This window comes from Haliotis rufescens, unplaced genomic scaffold (genome assembly GCF_023055435.1).
Source record: "Haliotis rufescens isolate VD_foot unplaced genomic scaffold, xgHalRufe1.0.p SCAF_131, whole genome shotgun sequence".
In the NCBI taxonomy this organism is placed as follows: domain Eukaryota; kingdom Metazoa; phylum Mollusca; class Gastropoda; order Lepetellida; family Haliotidae; genus Haliotis; species Haliotis rufescens.
In genome coordinates this window covers 89689-116190 of record NW_025963815.1, presented here as the reverse complement: position 1 = coordinate 116190, position 26502 = coordinate 89689, and the positions used below count along the sequence as shown (strand labels likewise).

The 26502-nt window shown below is 43.9% G+C and overlaps 1 protein-coding gene across 8 annotated transcripts in view; it reads left to right on the top strand.

Moving 5' to 3' along the window:
- LOC124143141 (nck-associated protein 1-like) overlaps nt 1-26502 on the top strand; it is a 65801-nt gene that overhangs the window by 28538 nt on the left and 10761 nt on the right. The window contains exons 21-31 of one of the 8 annotated variants that reach the window (XM_048394886.1): nt 924-1055; nt 2159-2274; nt 2623-2725; nt 3633-3769; nt 4976-5073; nt 5709-5802; nt 7714-7731; nt 15915-15938; nt 19822-19904; nt 21856-21936; nt 26133-26150. In XM_048394886.1, coding sequence (XP_048250843.1) covers nt 924-1055; nt 2159-2274; nt 2623-2725; nt 3633-3769; nt 4976-5073; nt 5709-5802; nt 7714-7731; nt 15915-15938; nt 19822-19904; nt 21856-21936; nt 26133-26150 — 904 coding nt within the window. Of the gene's footprint in view, nt 1-923; nt 1056-2158; nt 2275-2622; nt 2726-3632; nt 3770-4975; nt 5074-5708; nt 5803-7142; nt 7155-7713; nt 7732-15914; nt 15939-19821; nt 19905-21855; nt 21937-23759; nt 23781-26132; nt 26151-26502 lie in introns of all 8 variants that reach the window. The other 7 variants (XM_048394885.1, XM_048394887.1, XM_048394889.1 and 4 more) reach the window with 7 other exon arrangements.

The window sequence follows — 26502 nt, the reverse complement described above, 5'->3', positions numbered from 1 at the left end:
ATCACTGTATTGAAATTTCTTTTCAGTTATGATATTTGCCATGACATTATGTATTTTTAAAACTAAATCACCCAAAGATCGGGGACAAAATTCTGGCTTATTTTATGAGACAAATACACTTGTAACCTTACTCTCTGCCTATGAAACATTGTCTGGCCTACAGTACACAAATACCATTGGATTAATAAATCATTATGTGTCGTGATGTTTCATCGTAAATTTCATGTTTTCATTGACAAAATTTGCAAACAGCAAAACAAGCACATTTACTCCTATTGCCACCATGACCATAACACTCGAGATGCACAGTAAAGCAGTGAGCATGTAAAGGGAGATAACTGCACGCTATGTTGGATCGCATTGTTTTTAAGTATTGTAGCATTTCACTGTTGAGGTCATGTGTTCGAGACGTGGAATATGTAAATATTTTCTTGCTTGAAAATGGGAATAAACATGGACTGGGAAACTGCATACTGTAATTTCTTGTGTGTAGTGTGCACAAGCCATTCTTGGGAAAAGGTTTGGGAAACAACTGAAATATTGTCCAAGAGGCTTAATCCAATGCTTGGCGTTATATGGCTGACATAATGCTGATACGACGTAAAATTATAACTCACTCACTCACTAATCCTACGCTCACTTACTATTGTCCTTGTGAACATCAGACCTGCAATTGTCCTCTGGTCTATTTGCTTACAGAGTTGCCTCCCTTGTCATGCTGCCATGATGGTTCGAAACTAATCCTAATCATGACCCACAATGCACTGTATGGCTTCGTAACTGAAATGCGACATGGACCTTAAGTCCCTCACTCACTGCTCACCAGGTGACCCCAGGTGTTAAGTGAGTGCAGTAACCATGGTAGCCTGTAGAATTTGTCGTCATGTTTGTTAGAGAATTCATTTCCTGTTTGATCCCCCAAGGATGGACAAGCTACACATGGCGCTGACAGAGCTGTGCTACGCCCTCAACTACTGCAACATCATCACCGTGTGGGAACACGGCTTCGTGCCCAGGGAGTTCTTCCTCCAGCATCTCGAGACGAGATTCAACAAGTAAATACATACATATATGCAATAATGACTTGTTCAGAGCTCCAGATAAGCTGCGTATCTGCGTGAAATACGCATCAGAAATGCAGAAATACACAGTAAAATATAATCCAAGTGTATCAAATACGCAACGAACATTACAGATACGCTACAAAAATAAAACTTGTGCGTATCATCAAAATATTGTGAAGTAACCCTGCGTATTCGATTAGCAAATCAGCAACCTATTTTTAAATTATATACGGGCATTCCGTCAACCTTGCCAAACTCCACGATGACAGTTACATCATGATCATTTGCCATCACACTTTCTTGTGGAAGTATCGTGGTATTTTTTAGTCCTATAAAAAGTCCTCTCGAACCCATAGACACCAGTTTGCAGGGACTAGATGAATAGTGTTTTTAAATATTTAACTTAAATACCCACATGTGTAAAAACTAGTGGGTAACAGAAATTTGAATACCCAGATAGAATTACTGATACCCAATGATTTTAAAATGCATGGGTAAAATACCCACAACACCAAAAGCTTATCTGGAGCTCTGCTTGTTTGGTTTGTGCCCCTCTTGGACCCAGGGCAGATTAGATCCCCACTATGTTTGGCATGGGTCCTAGAGCCGACCAAGTGGTCACAATGGTGATGTGATCAGTCATCAGGCAACCGTGATGTACCTGGAACACTGCTGCCAGCATAGTACAACTACACTCACTCATTCACTCACTCTATGACATATCATTACTACCTTGTAACCTGTGAAGATCCGGGTTTGAATAAGTCTTCAGCAAACCATGCTTGTCATAAGAGGTTCCTAACGTGATCGAGTGGTCAGGCTCGCTGACTTGGTTGATGCATGTCATTATGTTCAAATTGTGAGGATCGATGCTCATGATATCAATCACTGGATTGTCTGGTCCAGACTCGACTATCTACAGACTGCGTCATGTACCTGGAATATTGCTAAGTGTGTTAAACAGCAAACAAACAAACAAACTACTTTGTACATGCAGCCCCAGGAAGTGGTTCAAATTTAGTTTCCTGCCCTCAATTTGACCAGTAACCATGGTAACAAAGTTCTACATTGCTTGTTTCCCTCCTCACTCACAGAGCCCTTGTTGGGATGATGATGTACAACCCAGAGACCAGTGAGATTGCCAAACCTTCAGAACTCCTCAACGGCGTGCGAGCCTACATGAATGTCCTCCAGAGTATCGAGAACTATGGTGAGTACAAACATGCATATAAATATGTCTCTAACACAAGAGACCATAGCTATATCTTGCTTACATTTCAGTCTGGAAATTCAGCCATTGCATTTGATTTGATGTTGGACATTTGCTTAATGTGATGTACCTTGCTGTGCAGAGTGGCCTCCCTTAGCTTGTCAGTGTCTGCTAATTGTGGGTTCAAGCCAATATTTTCCCAACTTTGACTAATGGACAACAGCCAGGCACATGGGTTACACCAAAATGGTAATTGTCTATCACCTACATGACCTTCATCTTAACATGAAGTCACACACAATGCTGTGTTAAACTCACAGATTCACAGAGTGGATGATGTCATTTCAGTTCACATCGACATTGCCCGAGTCTTTAACAATGTCCTCCCCCAGCAGACGCAGGCCACCGACAGCACAGGGGAGAAGACCGTTACATCCAACTATACAAACTGGTAAATACATGTACCGTGTCAACATTTGTACAGTTGTAGTAGAAATCAGCTGTGCTGGGTTCTCGTCTATTATCACTGTCTGATCACTGTTTCGAATTTAGAATGAAATATAAAGGGTACTTACTTCGGAGATAATCATACTGTTTTTCTATGGAAGTTTTGTGGCACTAGGCTAAAAAAAATAAGTCGTGGTTCTCAGGCTCCGCCCCCATCATCATAAAGTTCGCTGCACATTTTGTTTTTGTTTCCATTATAAAAACAAACAAAAAAATCCTTAAATATTCCAAGTTCAACGGTAGTCAAATACTGTATTCCAGTATTTTACTCATTAGGGAATACATTTATGTAGGGAGGCCCTTTCCCTGGTGGATTGTACACAGCTGTTTATTTGATTACACAGCTGTTTATTTGATTACACAGCTGTTTATTTGATTACACAACTTTTTATTTGATTACACAGCTGTTTATTTGGTTACACAACTGTTTATTTGATTACACAGCTGTTTATTTGGTTACATAGTAGTTTGAACACACACACACACACACACACACACACACATACAAAAAAAAGGCCACCGCCTGCCCGCACTATATTTTGGAAAGTTATTGCCTGAGAACCAATTCTTATGTTTTGTTTAAGCCCTTTAGCTGCAGTGTGTGCTCATAGTGAGTTTGGTCTGTGGGTAACAGTGTGTGCTCATAGTGAGTTTGGTCTGTGGGTAACAGTGTGTGCTCATAGTGAGTTTGGTCTGTGGGTAACAGTGTGTGCTCATAGTGAGTTTGGTCTGTGGGTACCAGGGGACAATAATATGATGTGAGGTGTCTTAAGATTTTAATCTATGAATCAATTTCTCGGCCTTGTCCATATTAATGAGGAAGTACTGATATATCCCACGATGCTCTGCAGGTATCTGGAGGTTCTCCTGCGCCGGGTGACGGTCAACATCGGCCAGATCGTCTACTCCCCCAGCCAGAAGGCATTTGTGAGCTTGTCCTCGGACGGAGCGGCGCCATTTGCTGCTGAGGAGTACGCTGATCTGACAGGTACAGGAGCCTGACCCCGGGGTGATTGCATAGGGGTGGGGATCAGGGGTGGGGTGGTGTTCGGGGAGTCACAAGATACGACTCTGATGTAAGAGACTGATTGTTTCGGGAAGGGATTCGGGGAAGAACCCATGCTTGCCGTAAGAGGAGACTATGCTTGCCGTAAGAGGCGACTTACGGGATTGGGTGGTCAAGTTCGCCGACTTGGCTGATACATCTCATTGTATCCTAATTGCGTGGATCAATGCTCATGATATAAATCACCGGATTGTCTGGTCTAGACTTGATTATTTACAAACCGCCATCATATAACTGGAAAATTGCTGAGTGCCGCACTAAACAAACAAACACATCACTGTCCTTCAGCACCCTCAGCAGGAGGGGTCACATCAGGCAGATAGAGTGGGCAGTCACAATGTCCAGCACCCTCAGCAGGAGGGGTCACATCAGGCAGATAGAGTGGGCAGTCACAATGTCCAGCACCCTCAGCAGGAGGGGTCAGATCAGGCAGATAGAGTGGGCAGTCACGATGTCCAGCACCCTCAGCAGGAGGGGTCAGATCAGGCAGATAGAGTGGGCAGTCACAATGTCCAGCACCCTCAGCAGGAGGGGTCAGATCAGGCAGATAGAGTGGGCAGTCACGATGTCCAGCACCCTCAGCAGGAGGGGTCAGATCAGGCAGATAGAGTGGGCAGTCACAATGTCCAGCACCCTCAGCAGGAGGGGTCAGATCAGGCAGATAGAGTGGGCAGTCACAATGTCCAGCACCCTCAGCAGGAGGGGTCACATCAGGCAGATAGAGTGGGCAGTCACAATGTCCAGCACCCTCAGCAGGAGGGGTCACATCAGGCAGATAGAGTGGGCAGTCACAATGTCCAGCACCCTCAGCAGGAGGGGTCACATCAGGCAGATAGAGTGGGCAGTCACAATGTCCAGCACCCTCAGCAGGAGGGGTCACATCAGGCAGATAGAGTGGGCAGTCACAATGTCCAGCACCCTCAGCAGGAGGGGTCACATCAGGCAGATAGAGTGGGCAGTCACAATGTCCAGCACCTTCAGCAGGAGGGGTCACATCAGGCAGATAGAGTGGGCAGTCACGATGAGTGCAGTCCAGGTATTGTTCTGTCTGGGAGACACCCCATGCAAACCATGGTGCCATGTTCATCGTACATACTGCTGTGGTCATCATGTCACATGATATTTCAGAGCTACGAGCGCTGGCAGAGCTTATTGGGCCGTACGGCATGAAGTACATGGGCGAGAGACTGATGCTAAACATCGCCAGCCAGGTGGACGAACTCAAGGTAACACAATGAAACAGGTCGACTACTGTACCACCGTATGGGGAAAGATACACCTTATGCTTGTCGTGAGAGCAGATTAATGTAGGGTCCCAGCTCGGTGTCAAGTAAACAGTGGGTGAAAGTACACGCTTCTATGGTTGATCCTTGTACTCTATCACCCTGTAGGGATTCCAGGTCAAAGTAGGTCACCAGTACCTCATGCTTGTCGTGAGTGCAGATTGAACTGTGGCCAGACTGGGTGCATCTTCCCCAGGCAAAGGAATTAACTGACTGTAAAAGTCCAGTTTCCACATAGAAGGGACATAACTCTTAATAGCCACTGGTGGCACTAAGATCAAGCCAGGAAACTGGACTTTTATAGTCAGTTAACTCCCTTGCCTCAGGGTGATGGACTCGGGGTTATATTAACCAGTCTCTTGCGAGTGTGATCACCAGCAGCACCAGGTGGTACATGTCTAACACCTGCATGGCTTAGGGCTTCAACTCACTGTCAGTATACACTGTCAAACAGCGTCGTTAAAACCACTCACTCACTCATGGGTTGTATTTGGTAAATGCCACTTTGGGCTCTCCTCTCCCAAAATGCTGACTCACCATGACTGATTTCTCTGTCAATTGAATATCTCGTGTTGCAGAAACTTGTAATCATCAACAAGGACGTGCTGATCCAGCTCCGGACCAGCTTTGATAAACCCGAAACGATGAGGGAGCTGTCTAGGAAACTGCAAAGTAAGAGATTAGGCTTGTGCCCTCCATATATTACAATGTGGTTACCCTACTGCACCTTCACTGTTAAAATACACCTTGGTATCTTGTGATGAAATATGTTTATCTGGACATAGATCTATTAATTAATATTTTACTAGAAATAAATAAAATGTATACTGAATGGAGTTCTGGCATACAATGATATCTCAATTTTAATGTCAAAACTATTTTCAGTTTGCCTCAGCTAAGAAAATAGATAATAAATTAGACCTGTGAAGATCCAGGTAGAAAATAGGTGAGGCGACTAACGGGATCAGTGGTCAGGCTCGCTGTCTTGGTTGATGCATGTCATTGTATCCCAATTGTGTAGATTGATGCTCATGATGCCAATCACTGGATTGTCTGGTCCATAATCGATTATTTACAGACCACCGTCATTAGCTGCAATATTGCTGAGTGTGGCGTTAAACAAACAAAAACATAATAAATTAACAAAATTAATAAGTTAAAATATCAATTTCTGAGATCTCTTGATGCAATAAGCTTGTTGTTTGACAAGAAAAGACAAATATCCTCTATGTTAACTTCACATGAATGATAGTACTAAATCTCCAATTCTTCACATGACCTGAACGCTGTATGTATACAAGTGCAGGGTATAGGGGTATCAGGGGTGTTCTGTGATGAAGATTTGGATGTATCTATCTACAGATCTATATAAAACATCTTCAGAGTAGATGATCAATAGGCCCAGTCAGTGTCAGCTGCAGGACCTTCACTGAGTACTGATGAACACGATGGATGGATTTGTAATATACAGGGATCTCACGATAAGTTTACATCGGGATACTGATATGATAATTTAGAACAGACCAATTTTATTTCTTGTTTTGCATATTTCCTTGTTCAGTACACCAAAACGTGCAAGGCAAAATATAAAAGTTGTCTGATTTGAGGTTAAGCTCTTGAGCATAAAAAAGTCTCTTGCAATATTCATGATAGTAGTTTAAAAACAAATAGAAACAAACAGATGTTGGAAATAAGAATATTTATTATCAGAGCTTTACAAAAATCCCAATTTTGAACAGAATAGCGAAGTATTTTTCAAAATTTGCTGACAAGGTTCACTTGTAAATCACTGACACAGTGAAATTCTGATTATGTCCTTGTATTGGGTTCCGGAGATATGTCTGGCCGAGAGAGAGGTTCCAGATTGATGCTTGTTGTGGTAAACGTGATTATGGGAGAACTGATTCAGCACACATCGTGTTATGAGGATAAGTATCTAGATGAATCATGTAATCGTGACTACATGTAAAGTGCAGGACTTAAGCTGACCAGTAGAGCTATTCCACTTTCAGGACATAACGCTGGTAATTACGTGTAGACTGACTGGAGAAACATGTGGCTCTCCTCTCTGTATCCACCCTTCGTCTGTAACAGGGTTCAGGGACTTGTTTTTATACAATTCTACATTTGGCATCAATTGTCTCTAGACATTGCAGAACTAAATTCTGCAACTTGATTTAAAAGCCAGCATTCAATAACTTGAGCAACTAAATTAAGCAGCATTTTCCTATATATATTTTTACATTCGAACCTCACTTATCCAGACTCTTGCATTTTCTCAATATTGTCCGGATAAGTGAATTTCTGGATTACTACCAAATTACTCCTTTACCAAATATTCATTTCAAACTGACATTGGCCTAATATATGTTGGTGTATTTGTTTATGAGAGCATTTATTCAATAAACGTTGCTGAAAATAGACATGTCCTTGGAAAGATAATGAGATGAAAGCCACATACTTAACCCCAAAATTAACGAAGTTACTGATGAATGGGAGTAGCTGTGCTCTGTTAGAAGTAACATTTGTAGAGGTCTCTCTTGTCAGTGGCTCATGTGTGATTTGTCTTTATGCATCATGTAGAGACGAAGCCCGTTTCAAGTAAGGCTGTGTCATTAATATATCCGTGTAGCTTCAGTGGCAGTGTTGAATATTGGATGTCATTGTCACTCATCATCTCCGAATTGGGAGATGTTAGTGTAGAATTCTGACTTCTGTATTGTGATAATTAAACAGTCTGTGACAAAACCATTTCAGTCCATTAGCCCAAACTTTTAACATAATTTTCAGTACATTTAAGTGCTATCATATGGCATGTATTACCTGATATTCTAGACCGAACAGAATTTTACTAGGCTCAGGCTTTGGACTAGTGGCTAAAGTCGCAGACTGAAACATTTTGTGACTCATTTGTTAGTGAATGGTTTTATTTAAGGTAAAAATGTTTCATCTGTCATATTGCATATTATTATCAAGAATTAGTTTCCGATTTCTTGTTTTGAAAAAGTCAACTGGATGTTGTTTGCGTCAATTTGAAATATTCCATAATGTGCTGTTCATAGATTAATAATTTGATATGATCCATAGTAATTAATATTAATAAGATTAACTATATTCTGATTTTGATGATGTAATGAGACTTTCTTTAAAGTAAAATGAATTGTGTCATTCACTCTTGACAGTGAAAATTGTTGTTCATGCTATCAACCACTGGTACACCGTTCTCACACTGAGTTATTCCCTAGCTGCCGTGATACAGCTAGAATATTGACTGTGACTTGAGACACCCTTCTCTCCCCTAAGAACATCTTAAAAAAGTACAGAAAATTAAAATAACACTGCCACTGAAGCTTGCATTATTTTGTCAGTTTGTCCAATTTGTAGTCATGACAACAGAAAGGTTGATCAGTCACGCCAAGAGGCAGGATGTGCATGTGTTCCTGTGAGTCTCTCTGTTGGAGAAGCTGGTTAAGACTTGAGTGAGTTCACAGCCTCGACTTCAGTGACTGATCAACTCAGATAAAAGCAAACAAATAGCAACACATTTGGATAAAATAATTCATTGATGGAATCCAAACTTGAGATCCTGCATATTTCTTTTATTTGAAGAACAGTATTTATAGTTTCTAAATTTGATGTTTCAAATTTTTCTTGAATTTTACCGTCACTTTCCCTTCTCTCTCTCCTTCCCTTTCTTTCCCTCTTTACATTATTTCTACACTGTTGTGTCTGTGTTCCTGTACTGTCATCTAGGTATAAGCCCTGGGCTCATAGTTACTATAAGTAGGAACTATTTACTCTCAGTACAGTCCAAATTGCTTGCAATGTTTCATTCAAGGTCAAGGTCACACTCAAGGTCATTCTGTCCAGAAATTGATTCCCTGTTCAAAGTGTTGTGACTTTTCCCATCATATTTATTGTGGTCAAGCCCAGTGATGAGGGATTGTCTCCCTTAGCCTTGCCAGGATCTGCTATCTAGGTTTCCCCAAGTTCCCCTGAATATGATCCTTGGTCAGAAGGCAACCTGTTTCACCAGAGTGGCAGATGCCATGAACATGCATTTTGTTTGTCTTCCCTTCCATATAAAGCTGACATGTCATCATGATGAAAAACCCATGTTAAGATGCAGGATAGAATTGGACTTCGGCAATCCATGCTTGTCATAAGTGGCGGATAACGGAATGGGATGGTCGGACTCGCTGACTTGGGGCGACACATGACATTGTATCCCAACTGAGTAGATCAAACCTCATTATGTCAATCACTGAATTGTCTGGTCCAGACTCAATTATTTAGAGACCCGTCAATAGCTGCAATATTGCTGAGTGCGGCGTTAGACAAACAAACAAACAAACAGGATGATAAAACTGAAATAATGTGGAAATATAATGCCACTCACTTGTTTTCTATGGAAACCTAAGAGCAGGAGATCTCATCAGAACACAAGATGGCCTGTAGTTTGTCGAAGTGGAGTACACAGATTTAGATTTTATACGTAACCTCTGACCACATCCAGGAGTTGAGATCCCCCTCTATCACGTTTGTATGGATGATATTCTGTGATGACGTGTCCAGATGATGATTGTCCAACACATCCTCGATAATTCATTGCAACTTCTCTCCATCCTATGATGATGCACACGAGCACGTGGACCCATTCGCCATCTTAGCTTCATGACAGACTGATGTCACAATCTCCATCTCTCGTAGCTCTAACTCTCCAGGACCCTGTCAAAACTAATCAAAACACCTGTCCTGTATGCGAGTTTGGCATAGATTCACATTCAAACTCATGTCCTTGTGAGCATGGCCTGAGAAAGTTAACTTCAATCAGTAGTAAAGACGAAAAGACGTTTCAATGAATATCAAAACAGTGAGAGTGAAGTGAATATTCTGCATGACGTTGCCTTTGAGACAGCTCACATTCCGAGTACTGTGATATCTCAATTACGATCTTTGTAATTTGATTTGATTTTTGTCGTTTCGTCTTTTAAACCAGACTGAAATCAAACTATGTTGGCGAATGGGTCCATAATAATAAAGAGACAAAACCATGAGTAACCAAGGATATGTCCACCATTGCATGTAAATACATCTCAAATGGTAAGTGTAGTTGTACACAGAATGGGCTTATATCTGAGATTCCATCTGTCACTGTCTTGTCTCTGTCTGTGTTAGTGATACTGTACATGTAACGTTCACCAGTTGGTTCTGTCACGTTTCATTCTGTATGTTCCACTAAGATTATAACAGATTTCTTCCAAAACAAAATTTTCTATCTTTTTTCTCCTTTGAGGTTAAAAGTGGTATTACAATGCCATCTCATTATTCTAGGTGTAACGATTGCAGTAAAATCATCCAGAACTTCTTGCATTGCAGGGATTTCCTAGACTTGCGCAGAGGCCGATATTAGGCATCTGCAGCAAATGTCAGTACATATTTTCCCTCTTCATGTACTATAGTTATAATTAATGTTAGAGCTTGGTAGAGGAGACTTGTACTATAGTTATAATTAATGTTAGAGCTTGGTAGAGGAGACTTGTATTTCACTGGTAGCAGGACCAATGAGGAGGGAGAGGGTTTGATGCTTTGTTTTAGATTGTTGCATTGAAGGCAATGTCAATATATCTTTGTATGGGACAAAATATGAGCTTTGTAAAAGTCACAGGTTTGAGCAGAATAATTATTTGTTGCCAAATGGTCTTTGTTTGGATTCCTAGCTAAATCCCTGCAATGTTCTGGATGAGTCACAAGACCTGATTATGTGCACCTTACAAAACGTAGTGTCCAGTACCTCAGGATCTGGACTATAGAGTTTTCATTGTGTACTGGTTAGTAGCATGTGAGGCACATACATACAACAAAGTTACTATCAAGCTCCTTTGCTGTGTTATGTTTTGTACTGACTTGTTGCGTTATAGAAGACTTACACTGTCCATGTCAACTCTGCCTCCAGTATATCATGTCTTTTCCTTCTGCCCTTTTTTCATTTTCTGTTTTTCTGTTCTCCTTTTCCAACCACCCAGTGAAACCACTTAACCACCCTCCCTCCCAGCCAGTCTCTCATTCAGACAACCACCCTCCCTCCCAGCCAGTCACTCATTCAGACAACCACCCTCCCTCCCAGCGGATCTCTCATTCAGACAACAACCCTCCCTCCCAGCCAGTCTCTCATTCAGACAACCACCCTCCCTCCCAGCCAGTCACTCATTCAGACAACCACCCTCCCTCCCAGCCAGTCTCTCATTCAGACAACCACCCTCCCTCCCAGCCAGTCTCTCATTCAGACAACCACCCTCCCTCCCAGCCAGTCACTCATTCAGACAACCACCCTCCCTCCCAGCCAGTCTCTCATTCAGACAACCACCCTCCCTCCCACCCAGTCTCTCATTCAGACAACCACCCTCCCTCCCAGCCAGTCACTCATTCAGACAACCACCCTCCCTCCCAGCCAGTCACTCATTCAGACAACAACCCTCCCTCCAAGCCAGTCTCTCATTCAGACAACCACCCTCCCTCCCAGCCAGTCTCTCATTCAGACAACAACCCTCCCTCCCTCCAAGCCAGTCTCTCATTCAGACAACAACCCTCCCTCCAAGCCAGTCTCTCATTCAGACAACAACCCTCCCTCCCAGCCAGTCTCTCATTCAGACAACAACCCTCCCTCCCAGCCGATCTCTCATTCAGACAACCACCCTCCCTCCCTCCCAGCCAGTCTCTCATTCAGACAACCACCCTCCCTCCCAGCCAGTCACTCATTCAGACAACCACCCTCCCTCCCAGCCAGTCACTCATTCAGACAACAACCCTCCCTCCCAGCCAGTCTCTCATTCAGACAACAACCCTCCCTCCCTCCAAGCCAGTCTCTCATTCAGACAACAACCCTCCCTCCCTCCAAGCCAGTCTCTCATTCAGACAACAACCCTCCCTCCCTCCAAGCCAGTCTCTCATTCAGACAACAACCCTCCCTCCCAGCCAGTCTCTCATTCAGACAACCACCCTCCCTCCCAGCCGATCTCTCATTCAGACAACAACCCTCCCTCCCTCCAAGCCAGTCTCTCATTCAGACAACCACCCTCCCTCCCAGCCTATCACTCATTCAGACAACCACCCTCCCTCCCAGCCAGTCACTCATTCAGACAACAACCCTCCCTCCCAGCCAGTCTCTCATTCAGACAACAACCCTCCCTCCCTCCAAGCCAGTCTCTCATTCAGACAACCACCCTCCCTCCCAGCCTATCACTCATTCAGACAACCACCCTCCCTCCCAGCCAGTCACTCATTCAGACAACAACCCTCCCTCCCAGCCAGTCTCTCATTCAGACAACAACCCTCCCTCCCTCCAAGCCAGTCTCTCATTCAGACAACAACCCTCCCTCCCTCCAAGCCAGTCTCTCATTCAGACAACAACCCTCCCTCCCTCCAAGCCAGTCTCTCATTCAGACAACAACCCTCCCTCCCAGCCAGTCTCTCATTCAGACAACCACCCTCCCTCCCACCCAGTCACTCATTCAGACAACAACCCTCCCTCCCAGCCAGTCTCTCATTCAGACAACCACCCTCCCTCCCACCCAGTCACTCATTCAGACAACAACCCTCCCTCCCAGCCGATCTCTCACTCAGACAACAACCCTCCCTCCCAGCCTATCACTCATTCAGACAACCACCCTCCCTCCCAGCCAGTCACTCATTCAGACAACAACCCTCCCTCCCAGCCAGTCACTCATTCAGACAACCACCCTCCCTCCCAGCCAGTCTCTCATTCAGACAACCACCCTCCCTCCAAGCCAGTCTCTCATTCAGACAACAACCCTCCCTCCCAGCCAGTCTCTCATTCAGACAACCACCCTCCCTCCCAGCCAGTCTCTCATTCAGACAACCACCCTCCCTCCCAGCCAGTCACTCATTCAGACAACCACCCTCCCCCCCAGCCAGTCTCTCATTCAGACAACAACCCTCCCTCCCTCCAAGCCAGTCTCTCATTCAGACAACAACCCTCCCTCCAAGCCAGTCTCTCATTCAGACAACAACCCTCCCTCCCAGCCAGTCTCTCATTCAGACAACAACCCTCCCTCCCTCCAAGCCAGTCTCTCATTCAGACAACCACCCTCCCTCCAAGCCAGTCTCTCATTCAGACAACCACCCTCCCTCCCAGCCAGTCTCTCATTCAGACAACCACCCTCCCTCCAAGCCAGTCTCTCATTCAGACAACCACCCTCCCTCCAAGCGGATCTCTCATTCAGACAACAACCCTCCCTCCCAGCGGATCTCTCATTCAGACAACAACCCTCCCTCCCAGCCAGTCACTCATTCAGACAACAACCCTCCCTCCCAGCCAGTCTCTCATTCAGACAACCACCCTCCCTCCCTCCAAGCCAGTCTCTCATTCAGACAACCACCCTCCCTCCCAGCCAGTCTCTCATTCAGACAACAACCCTCCCTCCCAGCCAGTCTCTCATTCAGACAACCACCCTCCCTCCCAGCCGATCTCTCATTCAGACAACAACCCTCCCTCCCTCCAAGCCAGTCTCTCATTCAGACAACCACCCTCCCTCCCAGCCAGTCTCTCATTCAGACAACCACCCTCCCTCCCTCCAAGCCAGTCTCTCATTCAGACAACCACCCTCCCTCCCTCCAAGCCAGTCACTCATTCAGACAACAACCCTCCCTCCCAGCCGATCTCTCATTCAGACAACCACCCTCCCTCCCAGCCGATCTCTCATTCAGACAACCACCCTCCCTCCCAGCCAGTCTCTCATTCAGACAACCACCCTCCCTCCCTCCAAGCCAGTCTCTCATTCAGACAACCACCCTCCCTCCCAGCCAGTCACTCATTCAGACAACAACCCACCCTCCCTCCCAGCCAGTCTCTCATTCAGACAACCACCCTCCCCCCCAGCCAGTCACTCATTCAGACAACAACCCACCCTCCCTCCCAGCCAGTCTCTCATTCAGACAACAACCCTCCCTCCCAGCCTATCACTCATTCAGACAACAACCCTCCCTCCCTCCAAGCCAGTCTCTCATTCAGACAACCACCCTCCCTCCAAGCCAGTCTCTCATTCAGACAACCACCCTCCCTCCCAGCCTATCACTCATTCAGACAACAACCCTCCCTCCCAGCCTATCACTCATTCAGACAACAACCCTCCCTCCCAGCCTATCTCTCATTCAGACAACCACCCTCCCTCCCAGCCAGTCACTCATTCAGACAACAACCCTCCCTCCCAGCCAGTCACTCATTCAGACAACAACCCTCCCTCCCAGCCTATCACTCATTCAGACAACCACCCTCCCTCCCAGCCAGTCTCTCATTCAGACAACCACCCTCCCTCCCAGCCAGTCTCTCATTCAGACAACAACCCTCCCTCCCAGCCGATCTCTCATTCAGACAACAACCCTCCCTCCCAGCCAGTCTCTCATTCAGACAACAACCCTCCCTCCCAGCCTATCACTCATTCAGACAACAACCCTCCCTCCCAGCCAGTCTCTCATTCAGACAACCACCCTCCCTCCCAGCCAGTCTCTCATTCAGACAACAACCCTCCCTCCCAGCCAGTCTCTCATTCAGACAACAACCCTCCCTCCCAGCCAGTCTCTCATTCAGACAACCACCCTCCCTCCAAGCCAGTCTCTCATTCAGACAACAACCCTCCCTCCCAGCCAGTCTCTCATTCAGACAACCACCCTCCCTCCAAGCCAGTCTCTCATTCAGACAACCACCCTCCCTCCCAGCCAGTCTCTCATTCAGACAACAACCCTCCCTCCAAGCCAGTCTCTCATTCAGACAACCACCCTCCCTCCCAGCCTATCACTCATTCAGACAACAACCCTCCCTCCCAGCCTATCACTCATTCAGACAACAACCCTCCCTCCCTCCAAGCCAGTCTCTCATTCAGACAACCACCCTCCCTCCCAGCCAGTCTCTCATTCAGACAACCACCCTCCCTCCCAAACAAGCTCTCATTCAGACAACAACCCTCCCTCCCAGCCAGTCTCTCATTCAGACAACCACCCTCCCTCCCAAACAAGCTCTCATTCAGACAACAACCCTCCCTCCCAGCCTATCACTCATTCAGACAACTACCCTCCCTCCCAGCCGATCTCTCATTCAGACAACCACCCTCCCTCCCAAACAAGCTCTCATTCAGACAACAACCCTCCCTCCCAGCCTATCACTCATTCAGACAACTACCCTCCCTCCCAGCCGATCTCTCATTCAGACAACCACCCTCCCTCCCAGCCAGTCACTCATTCAGACAACCACCCTCCCTCCCAGCCAGTCGTCGCTATATAAGTGCAATAATCTTGGACGCGACGTTAAACCCAATTTCACCTCACCCAGCCAGGCACTCATTCAGACAACCACCCTCCCTCCCAGCCAGTCACTCACTCACTTTTCATTCCTTTCATCCATCTAAACAATTAGCCAGCATTGCCCCCACCCACCCACTCACTCACTCACTCTCGTCACGATATGGCTGAAATATTGCCGATGTGACGTTAAATTTCACACACTCACTCACTCACTCACTCATCACTCACTCACTCACATTTTACTATTTCAACAATCTATCTAATTTTTCTTTTCATTCTCTCAATCTTTCTTTCTCTGTTATTTCCTTATGTTTATCTCCCCTTGTTTTGAAATTCTATGACAATCTATTCTATGAGAATTTGTAAACCATGCAGACCAAGACCCATGTTTGTTTGCTTCCATGCTGTTACCCTGTTGTCTTCTATATCCTCATCTCCATCACATCACGTTTTGCTTTCTCCGTTAGCATCACATAAGAACGCGCCGAGCGGTAAGTCCGACAGCAGGTTTTGGCAGCAAGAACCGTTTGTCATTTGTTTGGTGTTTTTGATTTCCGCCAGCGAACCATCCTTCCTTCCTTGTTTAAAATGTGCATCTTTAAGTTTTCCATTATTTCCTGGTCAGCATTTTAACATGACTCCTTGTGAGTTATCGTCAGACACCGTCAGCGCCACCACGGTCAGATTGTACAGTCTCCATTTGGCAAACTCACAACAAACTTTATTGTGGGACTTTCACTCAGTAAAATGTAGTGTTCTGTAAATATTGAGCTGACAGAAACAAGCCATAGTTATTCAAAGATCTGTCACAGTTTTCTTTTCTTCTTACCTGCTTCTAACTGGTTAAAACATACTACCGTATATGACCGTAGATAAGCCAATCTCATAGATAAGCCACCACCGTATAAGACCATAGATAAGCCGTTCTCATAGATAAGCCACCACTGTATATGACCGTAGATAAGCCGTTCTCATAGATAAGCCACCACCGTATATGACCGTAGATAAGCCAATCTCATAGATAAGCCACCACCGTATATGACCGTAGATAAGCCAATCTCATAGATAAGCCACCACCGTATATGACCGTAGATAAGCCAATCTCATAGATAAGCCACCACCGTATATGACCGTAGATAAGCCAATCTCATAGATAAGCCACCACCGTGTATGACCGTAGAAAAGCCGATCTCATAGATAAGCCACCACCGTATATGACCGTAGATAAGCTGATCTCATAGATAAGCCACCACCGTATATGACCGTAGATAAGCTGATCTCATAGATAAGCCACCACCGTATATGACCGTAGATAAGCCGATCTCATTGATAAGCCGAATATTAACTTAGTCCTTGAAATCTGTATCAAAATGTGAGATAAGCGGACCCCCAACCTAAAACTATGTCTCGTCATGATCTGTCATCGGAAATAGACCAGAGCTCCAGATAAGCTGCGTATCTGCGTAAAATACGCATCAGAAATGCAGATAAATGCAGTTAAACAAAATCCAAGCGTATCAAATACGCAACGAACATTACAGATACGCTACAAAAAAAAAACTTGTGCGTATCATCAAAATATTGTGAAGTAACCCTGCGTATTCGATTAGCAAATCAGGACCTTATTTTGAAATTATAAACGGGCATTCCGTCAACCTTGCCAAACTCCACCATGACAGTTACATCATGATCATTTGCCATCACACTTTCTTGTGGAAGTATCGTGGTATTTTTGAGTCCTATAAAGCTCTCGAACCCACACGACACCAGTTTGCAGGGACTAGATGAATATTTAACTTAAATACCCACATGTGTAAAACCAGTGGGTAACAGAAATTTGAATACCCAGATAGAATTACTGATACCCAATGATTTTAAAATGCATGGGTAAAATACCCACAACACCAAAAGCTTATCTGGAGCTCTGTAGACTATCAACAAATCTGTATTGAATTGCACATGTTAATCGTGTCGTTACACCGTCAGTAATAAGAAGTGTTTACTTGTATATCTGGACTCATCTTACTAATCTATGTAATCTATTTTTTTAATTTTGATCAAACTTTCATTCAATTATATTTACATTAGTTCCGGTGTCCATCCCGTACTTACAACTTCCATTTGCCCCCTTCCATAAGATCTGCTTTTCCAACTCACCGTAATTTACAGCGACCAGGATCATATTACCGCTACTGACACCTTAATGTTTGTTACCAACAGAAAAAGAATGTGATGAAAGTGTTACCCATACATAAGCCGACCTCTTTCTACAGAATCTTTTTTCTGGTCTTCAAAATTCGGCTTACGTACGGTCATATACGGAATCAGAAAATATCTTCATCTTGTTAAATATAACAATTGTTTCGCTACATAGAAAAATACAGGCAGGTCATTCAGACAGCAATTTTATTCAGGCCTTAAAATAAGAATTTAAAAATGAAACTTCTATCAGATATGTACAGGTGTTCGCGCATGTGACAGTTTCAGCGCTCGTGTCTGAGTTGTGACACAGTGTGTCCAGACAGCTAAATATGCACATTGCTGTGTAGTCTCTTCAGCCTGTAGGCTGTGTTCAGGGGAGCTGGTGTTAGCATGGTTCTCAGCTGTTCAAGTCAACTCTTTCCTTTTGTTTTTAGTCCCAGAATATTTATTATGAATGCCAATTTTTGTTACGAGCATGGCTATGGAATATTATTTATCATTCTTTTTTTTGTATTTTTGTAGCATTGAATAACATTTTCATGACTCAACATGTAATCTCCCCGTCGTATTCCCCGTTCTTGTTTCAGGCTGCATTTAGTAACTTGTAGTTATTTATCTCATGAAAATAGACATTATTAAGAAGTGAGGACATGATGGGGTAAACAATGTTCACTCACTCACTCACTGAACACGTCACTGATAACTGTAGCTGAAATGTGGCCGACCCATCCTTCAGCAACCCATGCTATGCTCGTCATAACAGGCGACTATGCTCGTCATAACAGGCGACTATGCTTGTCATAACAGGCGACTATGCTTGTCATAACAGGCGACTATGCTTGTCATAACAGGCGACTATGCTCGTCATAACAGGCGACTATGCTCGTCATAACAGGCGACTATGCTCGTCATAACAGGTGACTATGCTTGTCATAACAGGCGACTATGCTTGTCATAACAGGCGACTATGCTCGTCATAACAGGCGACTATGCTTGTCATAACAGGCGACTATGCTTGTCATAACAGGCGACTATGCTTGTCATAACAGGCGACTATGCTCGTCATAACAGGCGACTATGCTTGTCATAACAGGCGACTATGCTTGTCATAACAGGCGACTATGCTCATCATAACAGGCGACTATGCTTGGCGACTACGGGATCGGGTGGTCAGACTCACTGATTTGGTAGATGCATGTCATTGGCTCCAAATTGCTTAGATCCATGCTCATGATATCAATCACTGGATTGTCTGGACCAGACACGATTATTTACAGACCGCCATCACATAGCTGGAATATTGGTGAGTGTGGCGTTAAACAGCAAACAAACAAACTTTATTTTTCTTAAAAAAACAAGATCTTTTTACAAGATCCGGACTGATCATGTAGAGATGTGTGATATTGTGAAAGGGGATTATTGTTGTAAAATAAGAAATTGATTTACACATATCTTTCTTTTCGATACCATTTTAATATTTGATTTCCTCAAATATTTCCATTGGTGTTTCTTATGTTTATAATAAATCACAGGAGATATGTATTGTCAGCTGATAGTGAGTCATGAATGAGTGTTTTCGTGTGTGCCATAATATTCAGGAAAGAAATGTTCTATTTCCGCATGTTTTACTGTTGTAATAATAAGATGTTTAACTTATTAAACCTTGTCTTGAAAATGTGCTACATCCCTCATGACTAATGTCAACCATTTGCATGAACATCTGTTGTCCAATCGTGTCGGTGTCATGTCTGTCCTTGACATTGATACTAGTTACATATTTAATTGCATGTATCTTTTTCTTTGGATCAAATGAATATTGAAGTTATTCTAAAGGTTGTGATAAATATAAACTTAATAAAAAAATTGCTATCCTTAAAATCAATTTTGAAGTCTGTATTCAAAATGAAATGTCTAGAATAAAACAATATTCTTTATTATGCCATATTGTCAATATAAATATACACTTTGTATCAGTTTTCCTTCTTTTCTACAATACAAGGCTTAAAAGTAATTATTTATATGTTATATCAAAGCAATTTAAAATCAGTTTCCTATGTTGGGATCAGTTTCTTGGTTGTAGGTAGTTGTCCTTCTAATAGCATATTTTCAAGAATTGTTTGGTAATGGCTGTGTACCAGTGAAGTGTGTTTGATGACTGATGTGCTTCCCCAGATGTGGACATTGTGTTGATGAGGATGACTATGGTCGGCGTGCTGCTGGCGTTCCGGGGACTGGCGCAGGAGGCTCTCAGAGACGTAAGTGGGCACTGCCGCCACCACTGTGAACATCCGGGTTAGAATTGATCTTCAGCATCCCCTGCTCGTCGTAAGAGGCGACTGTGAGGATTGGGTGGTCAGGCTTGCTCCCTAATGTAGATACTCACGATGTACCAGCTGCTCGTCGTAAGGGGCGACTGTGAGGATTGGGTGGTCAGGCTTGCTCCCCAATGTAGATACTCACGATGTACCAGCTGCTCGTCGTAAGAGGCGACTGAGAGGATTGGGTGGTCAGGCTTGCTCCCCAGTGCGTAGATACTCACGATGTACCAGCTGCTCGTCGTAAGAGGCGACTGTGAGGATTGGGTGGTCAGGCTTGCTCCCCAATGTGTAGATACTCACGATGTACCAGCTGCTCGTCGTAAGAGGCGACAGTGAGGATTGGGTGGTCAGGCTTGCTCCCCAATGTGTAGATACTCACGATGTACCAGCTGCTCGTCGTAAGAGGCGACAGTGAGGATTGGATGGTCAGGCTTGCTCCCCAGTGAGTAGATACTCACGATGTACCAGCTGCTCGTCGTAAGAGGCGACTGTGAGGATTGGATGGTCAGGCTTGCTCCCCAGTGAGTAGATACTCACGATGTACCAGCTGCTCGTCGTAAGAGGCGACTGTGAGGATTGGATGGTCAGGCTTGCTCCCCAATGTGTAGATACTCACGATGTACCAGCTGCTCGTCGTAAGAGGCGACTGTGAGGATTGGATGGTCAGGCTTGCTCCCCAGTGAGTAGATACTCACGATGTACCAGCTGCTCGTCGTAAGGGGCGACAGTGAGGATTGGGTGGTCAGGCTTGCCCCCCAATGTGTAGATACTCACGATGTACCAGCTGCTCGTCGTAAGAGGCGACAGTGAGGATTGGGTGGTCAGGCTTGCCCCCCAATGTGTAGATACTCACGATGTACCAGCTGCTCGTCGTAAGGGGAGACTGTGAGGATTGGGTGGTCAGGCTTGCCCCCCAGTGCGTAGATACTCACAATGTACCAGCTGCTCGTCGTAAGGGGCGACTGTGAGGATTGGGTGGTCAGGCTTTCCCCCCAATGTGTAGATACTCACAATGTACCAGCGATGCACAATACACGTTTATATGCTGCCCCAACTGTGTATGCTTTATCTAATCTGGAATGCTTTGTTAAAAACAATTGAACCTATACAATGAGATGTAGATTTGGGTTTTGAAAATCACTTTTTTTTATATTCCTGTGATATTGGACTGAAACTTTACTGAAATGTAACATCGTTTTCTTTCTTTTTGATGATGGCGTGAAACAATTAGTTGACGTCTCTTGCCAAAATGATTTAATTTCACCTACTTTTGCTTGTGTTTGTGATGGGTGCCACCGGTGGGGCAGGGTACGCTCACCTTTTCGCGAACACCTGGTATCATCACTATTTGATAGTCATTCATAAACATATAACAAATGTTATATTTGGGATAACACTTTCTTAGTAAAGTACAGATTCTAGCACGTTTTTGGTTTTAGTCCCATCAGGGATTCAAACCCACACTGCCACAGTGAGACAACTAATCACCATTCATAAACTCATGATATAGTCGAAACCGTACAATTAACACTTTCAGTTGAGTGAGTGAGTGAGTTTGGTTTTACGCCGCTTTTAGCAATATTCCAGCAATATCACGGCGGGGGACACCAGAAATGGGCCTCACACATTGTACCCATGTCGGGATTCGAACCCGGGTCTTCGGCGTGACGAGTGAACGCTTTAACCACTAGGCTACCCGACCGCCCCCTTTCAGTTGAGAATTCTTATGACTATGGGGGCGGTCGGGTAGCCTAGTGGTTAAAGCGTTCGCTCGTCACGCCGAAGACCTTATGACTATGGAAAGGGCTTTGTGGCTTTTATTTAAAGATGGCTGATGTGGAATTAAGCAATAGTCTGCTCTCACTGACTGACTGCTGTTGTTCTTCAGGTGTTGGGAGACCGCATCCCCTTCCTGATGGGCTCGGTGAAGGACCTCCACCATTACGTGCCCAACACGAAGGATGCCATGGTAGGTGATCCTTCTCACTCTGTCCTGCCTTCAGTGCCTGGAGTTATTGGAACACTTTATCACATTTATTTGGGGCAATTTATTTTGACTCCCTATCACCTGATTTAACTATGGCTATTATGACAGCTGTCATTTTACGTTCATAGTTTTAGTTCTGTCGCTCCTTGTCTGGAATAGTGAATGATTGTGATGTTGGATTGTTCTCAATAGAAACTTCTGAGAGGAGGATGCTAATCAAATGTCCGTGAATTTCATCACTGCAGTAGAGGAATAAGGACTTGATAAGGAACAAATAAGGAATCAATATGATTTCCAGGTCACATTGACAGTTCACAAATGAAAGTTATGGTTGTGTTAACTTGCAGTGGTAACTGTAATCATGTAAAAATGTTTTTGTGATAAATAAAGGCGATATTGATTCAGACTGAATGGCTTTATAGACTTCAGATCAATCTACAGGGTACCCAATAAGCCTAAACTCTGATCTTAGTTCTCGCTATGCTACTGCTACTGAAAGATCTGAAGACATCCCCTTATAGGTCAAATCAGACCGACCTTTCAAGAACTTTGATCAACCAATGAAAATGACTAACAGGAAGTCGACGTCATCCAATCAGAAAGCTGCTTTCTCGATCTTTATGACACTAGTTTCAAAATGGCAACTTCCATTCCATGGTAGTGAACACTAAGACCTGACAACACACCATGTGTATAGGCAGACCAAGGAGGCTTGATGCTGTTTTATTGTGTATAAATGTGTCAAACCCCAGACGTTTACCCATTTATTTTCAAGGAGGAAAAAACATAATTATGTATCTTGAGAAGACCTGTCGGTCCAGTCTTTAATCAAATTAGACACCAGTAGACTTTAAATCTTCAAAGAAAAACTGAAGTATTGATTAATGTGCTTCTGAAAAAACTCATTAGATCAAAAAAGAAAATGGTTACAGTTACTTTTGCCTTGAATATCTTTTGGTGTTTACTTAAATAACGATTGCCGTTTTATCTGGACTTTCAAGCCAAGAAACAGATGCCTGGCCGTCTTATATGTCTTTAACACTTCAACAATACGTAATAAGATTTATAAAAATATATATCTTAGTTCTATACCCTGTGAAAGTTTTTTTCTCAAAATAATGGCTAAAACATTTAAAATGCTGCAGCAGTGTTACCTCCGTAGCAACAGAGTTACTCCCCCTGACCTTGTAGCCTCCAAGCTCCTTCGCAGTGTGTGACACCTTTGTTACACTCTCGGTAACATCGCTGCCACCAGTTGGGGCGCGGTCGTTACAAGAATCTTGAAATTTGCCCTCTAACCCCCAAAGGAAGTAACGTGTATACTTTTGTTTATGTCCTTGCGAATGCCATCATAGTTATTTTTTAAAAGGTTTACGACTGACCATATTTCCAAGATGAATTTACCTTTTGGTTTGTTTGATTACTGTAGATTGGGTCGAGATTGCAGACGAATGGAAAATCAAACAGCTTGCCCCTTACACTCTTACTATACCTATTACATGATAGCTGGCATGAAACAGAGATTCAAATTGACAAACAAAGAAAATAATAAAGCAGGGGTAAGAGTATTCGAGTCACGGCAGTCTTCACGGTCAGTCGGTTGTGAGTTCAACTCCAAGCATGGTTGTAGCCACCTATCACAGGGGGGAACTTTTACTGGTGGCAGCGATAGTTTTGAGAGCTCCGCAAACAGGCTATCACTGTGAGGAGCCTGAGTAGCCTCCTGCCTTCCTCCCAGCCAATCAGAAACATCGATTCTTTAAATTTGGGGAAGGTATATTCTAATGTTTAATTCCTTGCTGCAGCCTGCCTCTTTGAAAATCCAGGTTTGTTCAAATCCTACTGAGTGTTTTGGAGTGTGACGTTTGGTTTTTGTATTCTTTGACTCTTCAGTTATCCTCATTGCTCAACCACTGTGGAACATTACTCGACTTTATTCTAGTTGGTTTAAGTGTTTTGTTTTTTAGTTTGATTACAAATTATGATTTCGTATTCTCATTGTCATTTATGAATAACTTGGTTTTCTTCCAGTTTTGCATGACCTTGACCTTGTTACTATCACATGGCTGTTGTATTATGGGTAGAAAGATGAATGTATCTAACGGTAGTGACTATCATGTGTGATGGGTAGAAACATGAATGTGTCTAATGGTATTTAGTCCTGTTGTATATAATATGACGTTAAACCATCTTCTATTTCTCCAGAGCTCACATTTCGGTAAAGCTACATTAACCCCAGCATGCATCACCGTGGTTCTCCTGATCTCAAGTTACCTGCCCTTGATTTTCATTTACATTTTACCGACCAATCAATCTTTAAGGTAATGAAAAAGGAAATGGGTAAGGGAGGTAACTCTTATTGCCTAGAAATCAAAGCCACCACCAGTACTAATGGACATGAAGATGTCCTTTCCATCTAAAGTTTTTGAGGCTTTCTTTTGCCTGTGAGTTTTTCAATGTTGATTTCTTGCAAACTCTATCCTAAATAATGTGACTGCCCTCTGTGGCCAACACATCATTGAGGCTGGTTTGTAACTCAAATTCTGATTGGTCCGTTAGCCTTAGTAGCTTAGCCAATCAAATTGGATAATGAAAATCAATGGCAGGTAATTTGAGATCGCAATAACCACAGGAATGGATCCATGGATGAGTGTAGGTTTACTGCCATGCGAGCCCTGGAGATGTAGAGGATGATAGTAAACTTACAACCCCACATAACTGTTGTTAGCTCACCTGATCTAGGGACCGTCATTTGGTGTTGTTATTTGGATGTCGTGAGTGTCTTTAAGTAGTGTCTCAGATAGAAAGATCACAAATTTGCCTAGAGACAGTGGTAAAAGACTGGAATTGGCTAAATGTACTGCTCTCAAAGTACTTCACTGGCAGGTGACTGACTAACTGTAGTTTTAATGTATTTTGTCATGTTGTTTGCGTATCAATGAATTTGCGTTTTAGAAATGATCTTCAGCAACCCATGCTTGTCGTAAGAGGCAACTAACAGGATTGGAGGGACAGGCTCCTTGACTTGGTTGATGCATGTCATTGTATTGCAATGATGTAGATCGATGCTCATGATGTCAGTTACTGGATTGTCTGGTCCAGACTCGATTATTTACAGGCCAGCCTCATATAGTTGGAATACTGCTGAGTGCGGCATTTTAACAACTAAATGGATCAGGATGTCATACTTGGTTGTTTGTACCGGACAGTGTTGGACGCTTCATATCAATCATTGTTTTGTTCCGTTTATATTCAGGTCTCTGTTACAAAGCTGGAATAATGTAGCTTTAAACAACAAACAAACAAATGTGAGGACATTTGGCTAAATAGATGCACCATCTGCTCGTTATAAAAGACGACTAAATGTATATTTGATGGTAACAATGTTTGACCTGACTATGTGTTACTAGATTAATGATTTGATGACTACAATGGTGCTTGAAGTAGTTACTTGTTGGTACCAATACGGAATTGATGATACTGAGATGAGTCAGACTGTGCATGTATGCCAACAGCAGGTAGACACTAGGATTGTAATCAATACAGCTAATTATGGACCAGTGTTGTGTACAAAACTGCATTTTGGTGGAAACGGACTGTCATTCCTGCTTGGCCCAGTCAGTAGACTTGGGGCCATGTCTAATCTCGACCGTGTCTCCATCAGTATTTTGTCAACTGTTGTCACTAAGGGCTGATGGCTAGGTCAACTGAGGCGCTACAGATGTTGACATGCCATGATCCTATCCTATATTGTCCAGAATAAAATCGATGGTTTGCCAGCACCTGCGCTAATGGTAAACTTCTCAAGCCAGTGTCACGTCTCTTTAATTGGCGTAGAACACAACTCACTAGACTAACACTCGGTCTAGGAAAATGTATCATTGTTATGGAACCATGTAAATTGAAAAGGAGCCCCAGTGAGATGGGGGATTCTAGACTTGCTTCATATAGGGCTATAGCATTACAGTAAGGGCTGGATGAAAGGGAAATAATATGGTTCAGGGACTGAGCAGACTAACAACTCCCTTTAGTTCACCATTGGGTCTAGACATCCCCAGGGTAAATGTGGGAAGACCACAGCCAACACTAAACCGTGGAGACCAGTAGTCACATGATTAGTCACTGCAACTTTCACGACACTGTAAGTGACAGACCCAACTAACTCACTCTGATTATAGAAACACGACAAAAGCAAGGTATGTGCAGCTATTTTACAACATCAACGTCATATTCATATCATCCTCTCCTGCTGTGTCTGTCTGCCTCATGTCGCGTCTGCTTCATGTCGCGTCTGCCTCATGTCGCGTCTGCCTCATGTCGTGTCTGCCTCATGGCATGTCTGCCTCTTGTTCCGTCTGCCTCATGTCGCGTCTGCCTCATGTCGCGTCTGCCTCATGTCGCGTCTGCCTCATGTCGTGTCTGCCTCATGGCATGTCTGCCTCTTGTTCCGTCTGCCTCATGTCGTGTCTGCCTCATGTCGCGTCTGCCTCTTGTTCCGTCTGCCTCTTGTTCCGTCTGCCTCTACCTTGAGAGTTGGTAAAGACCCAT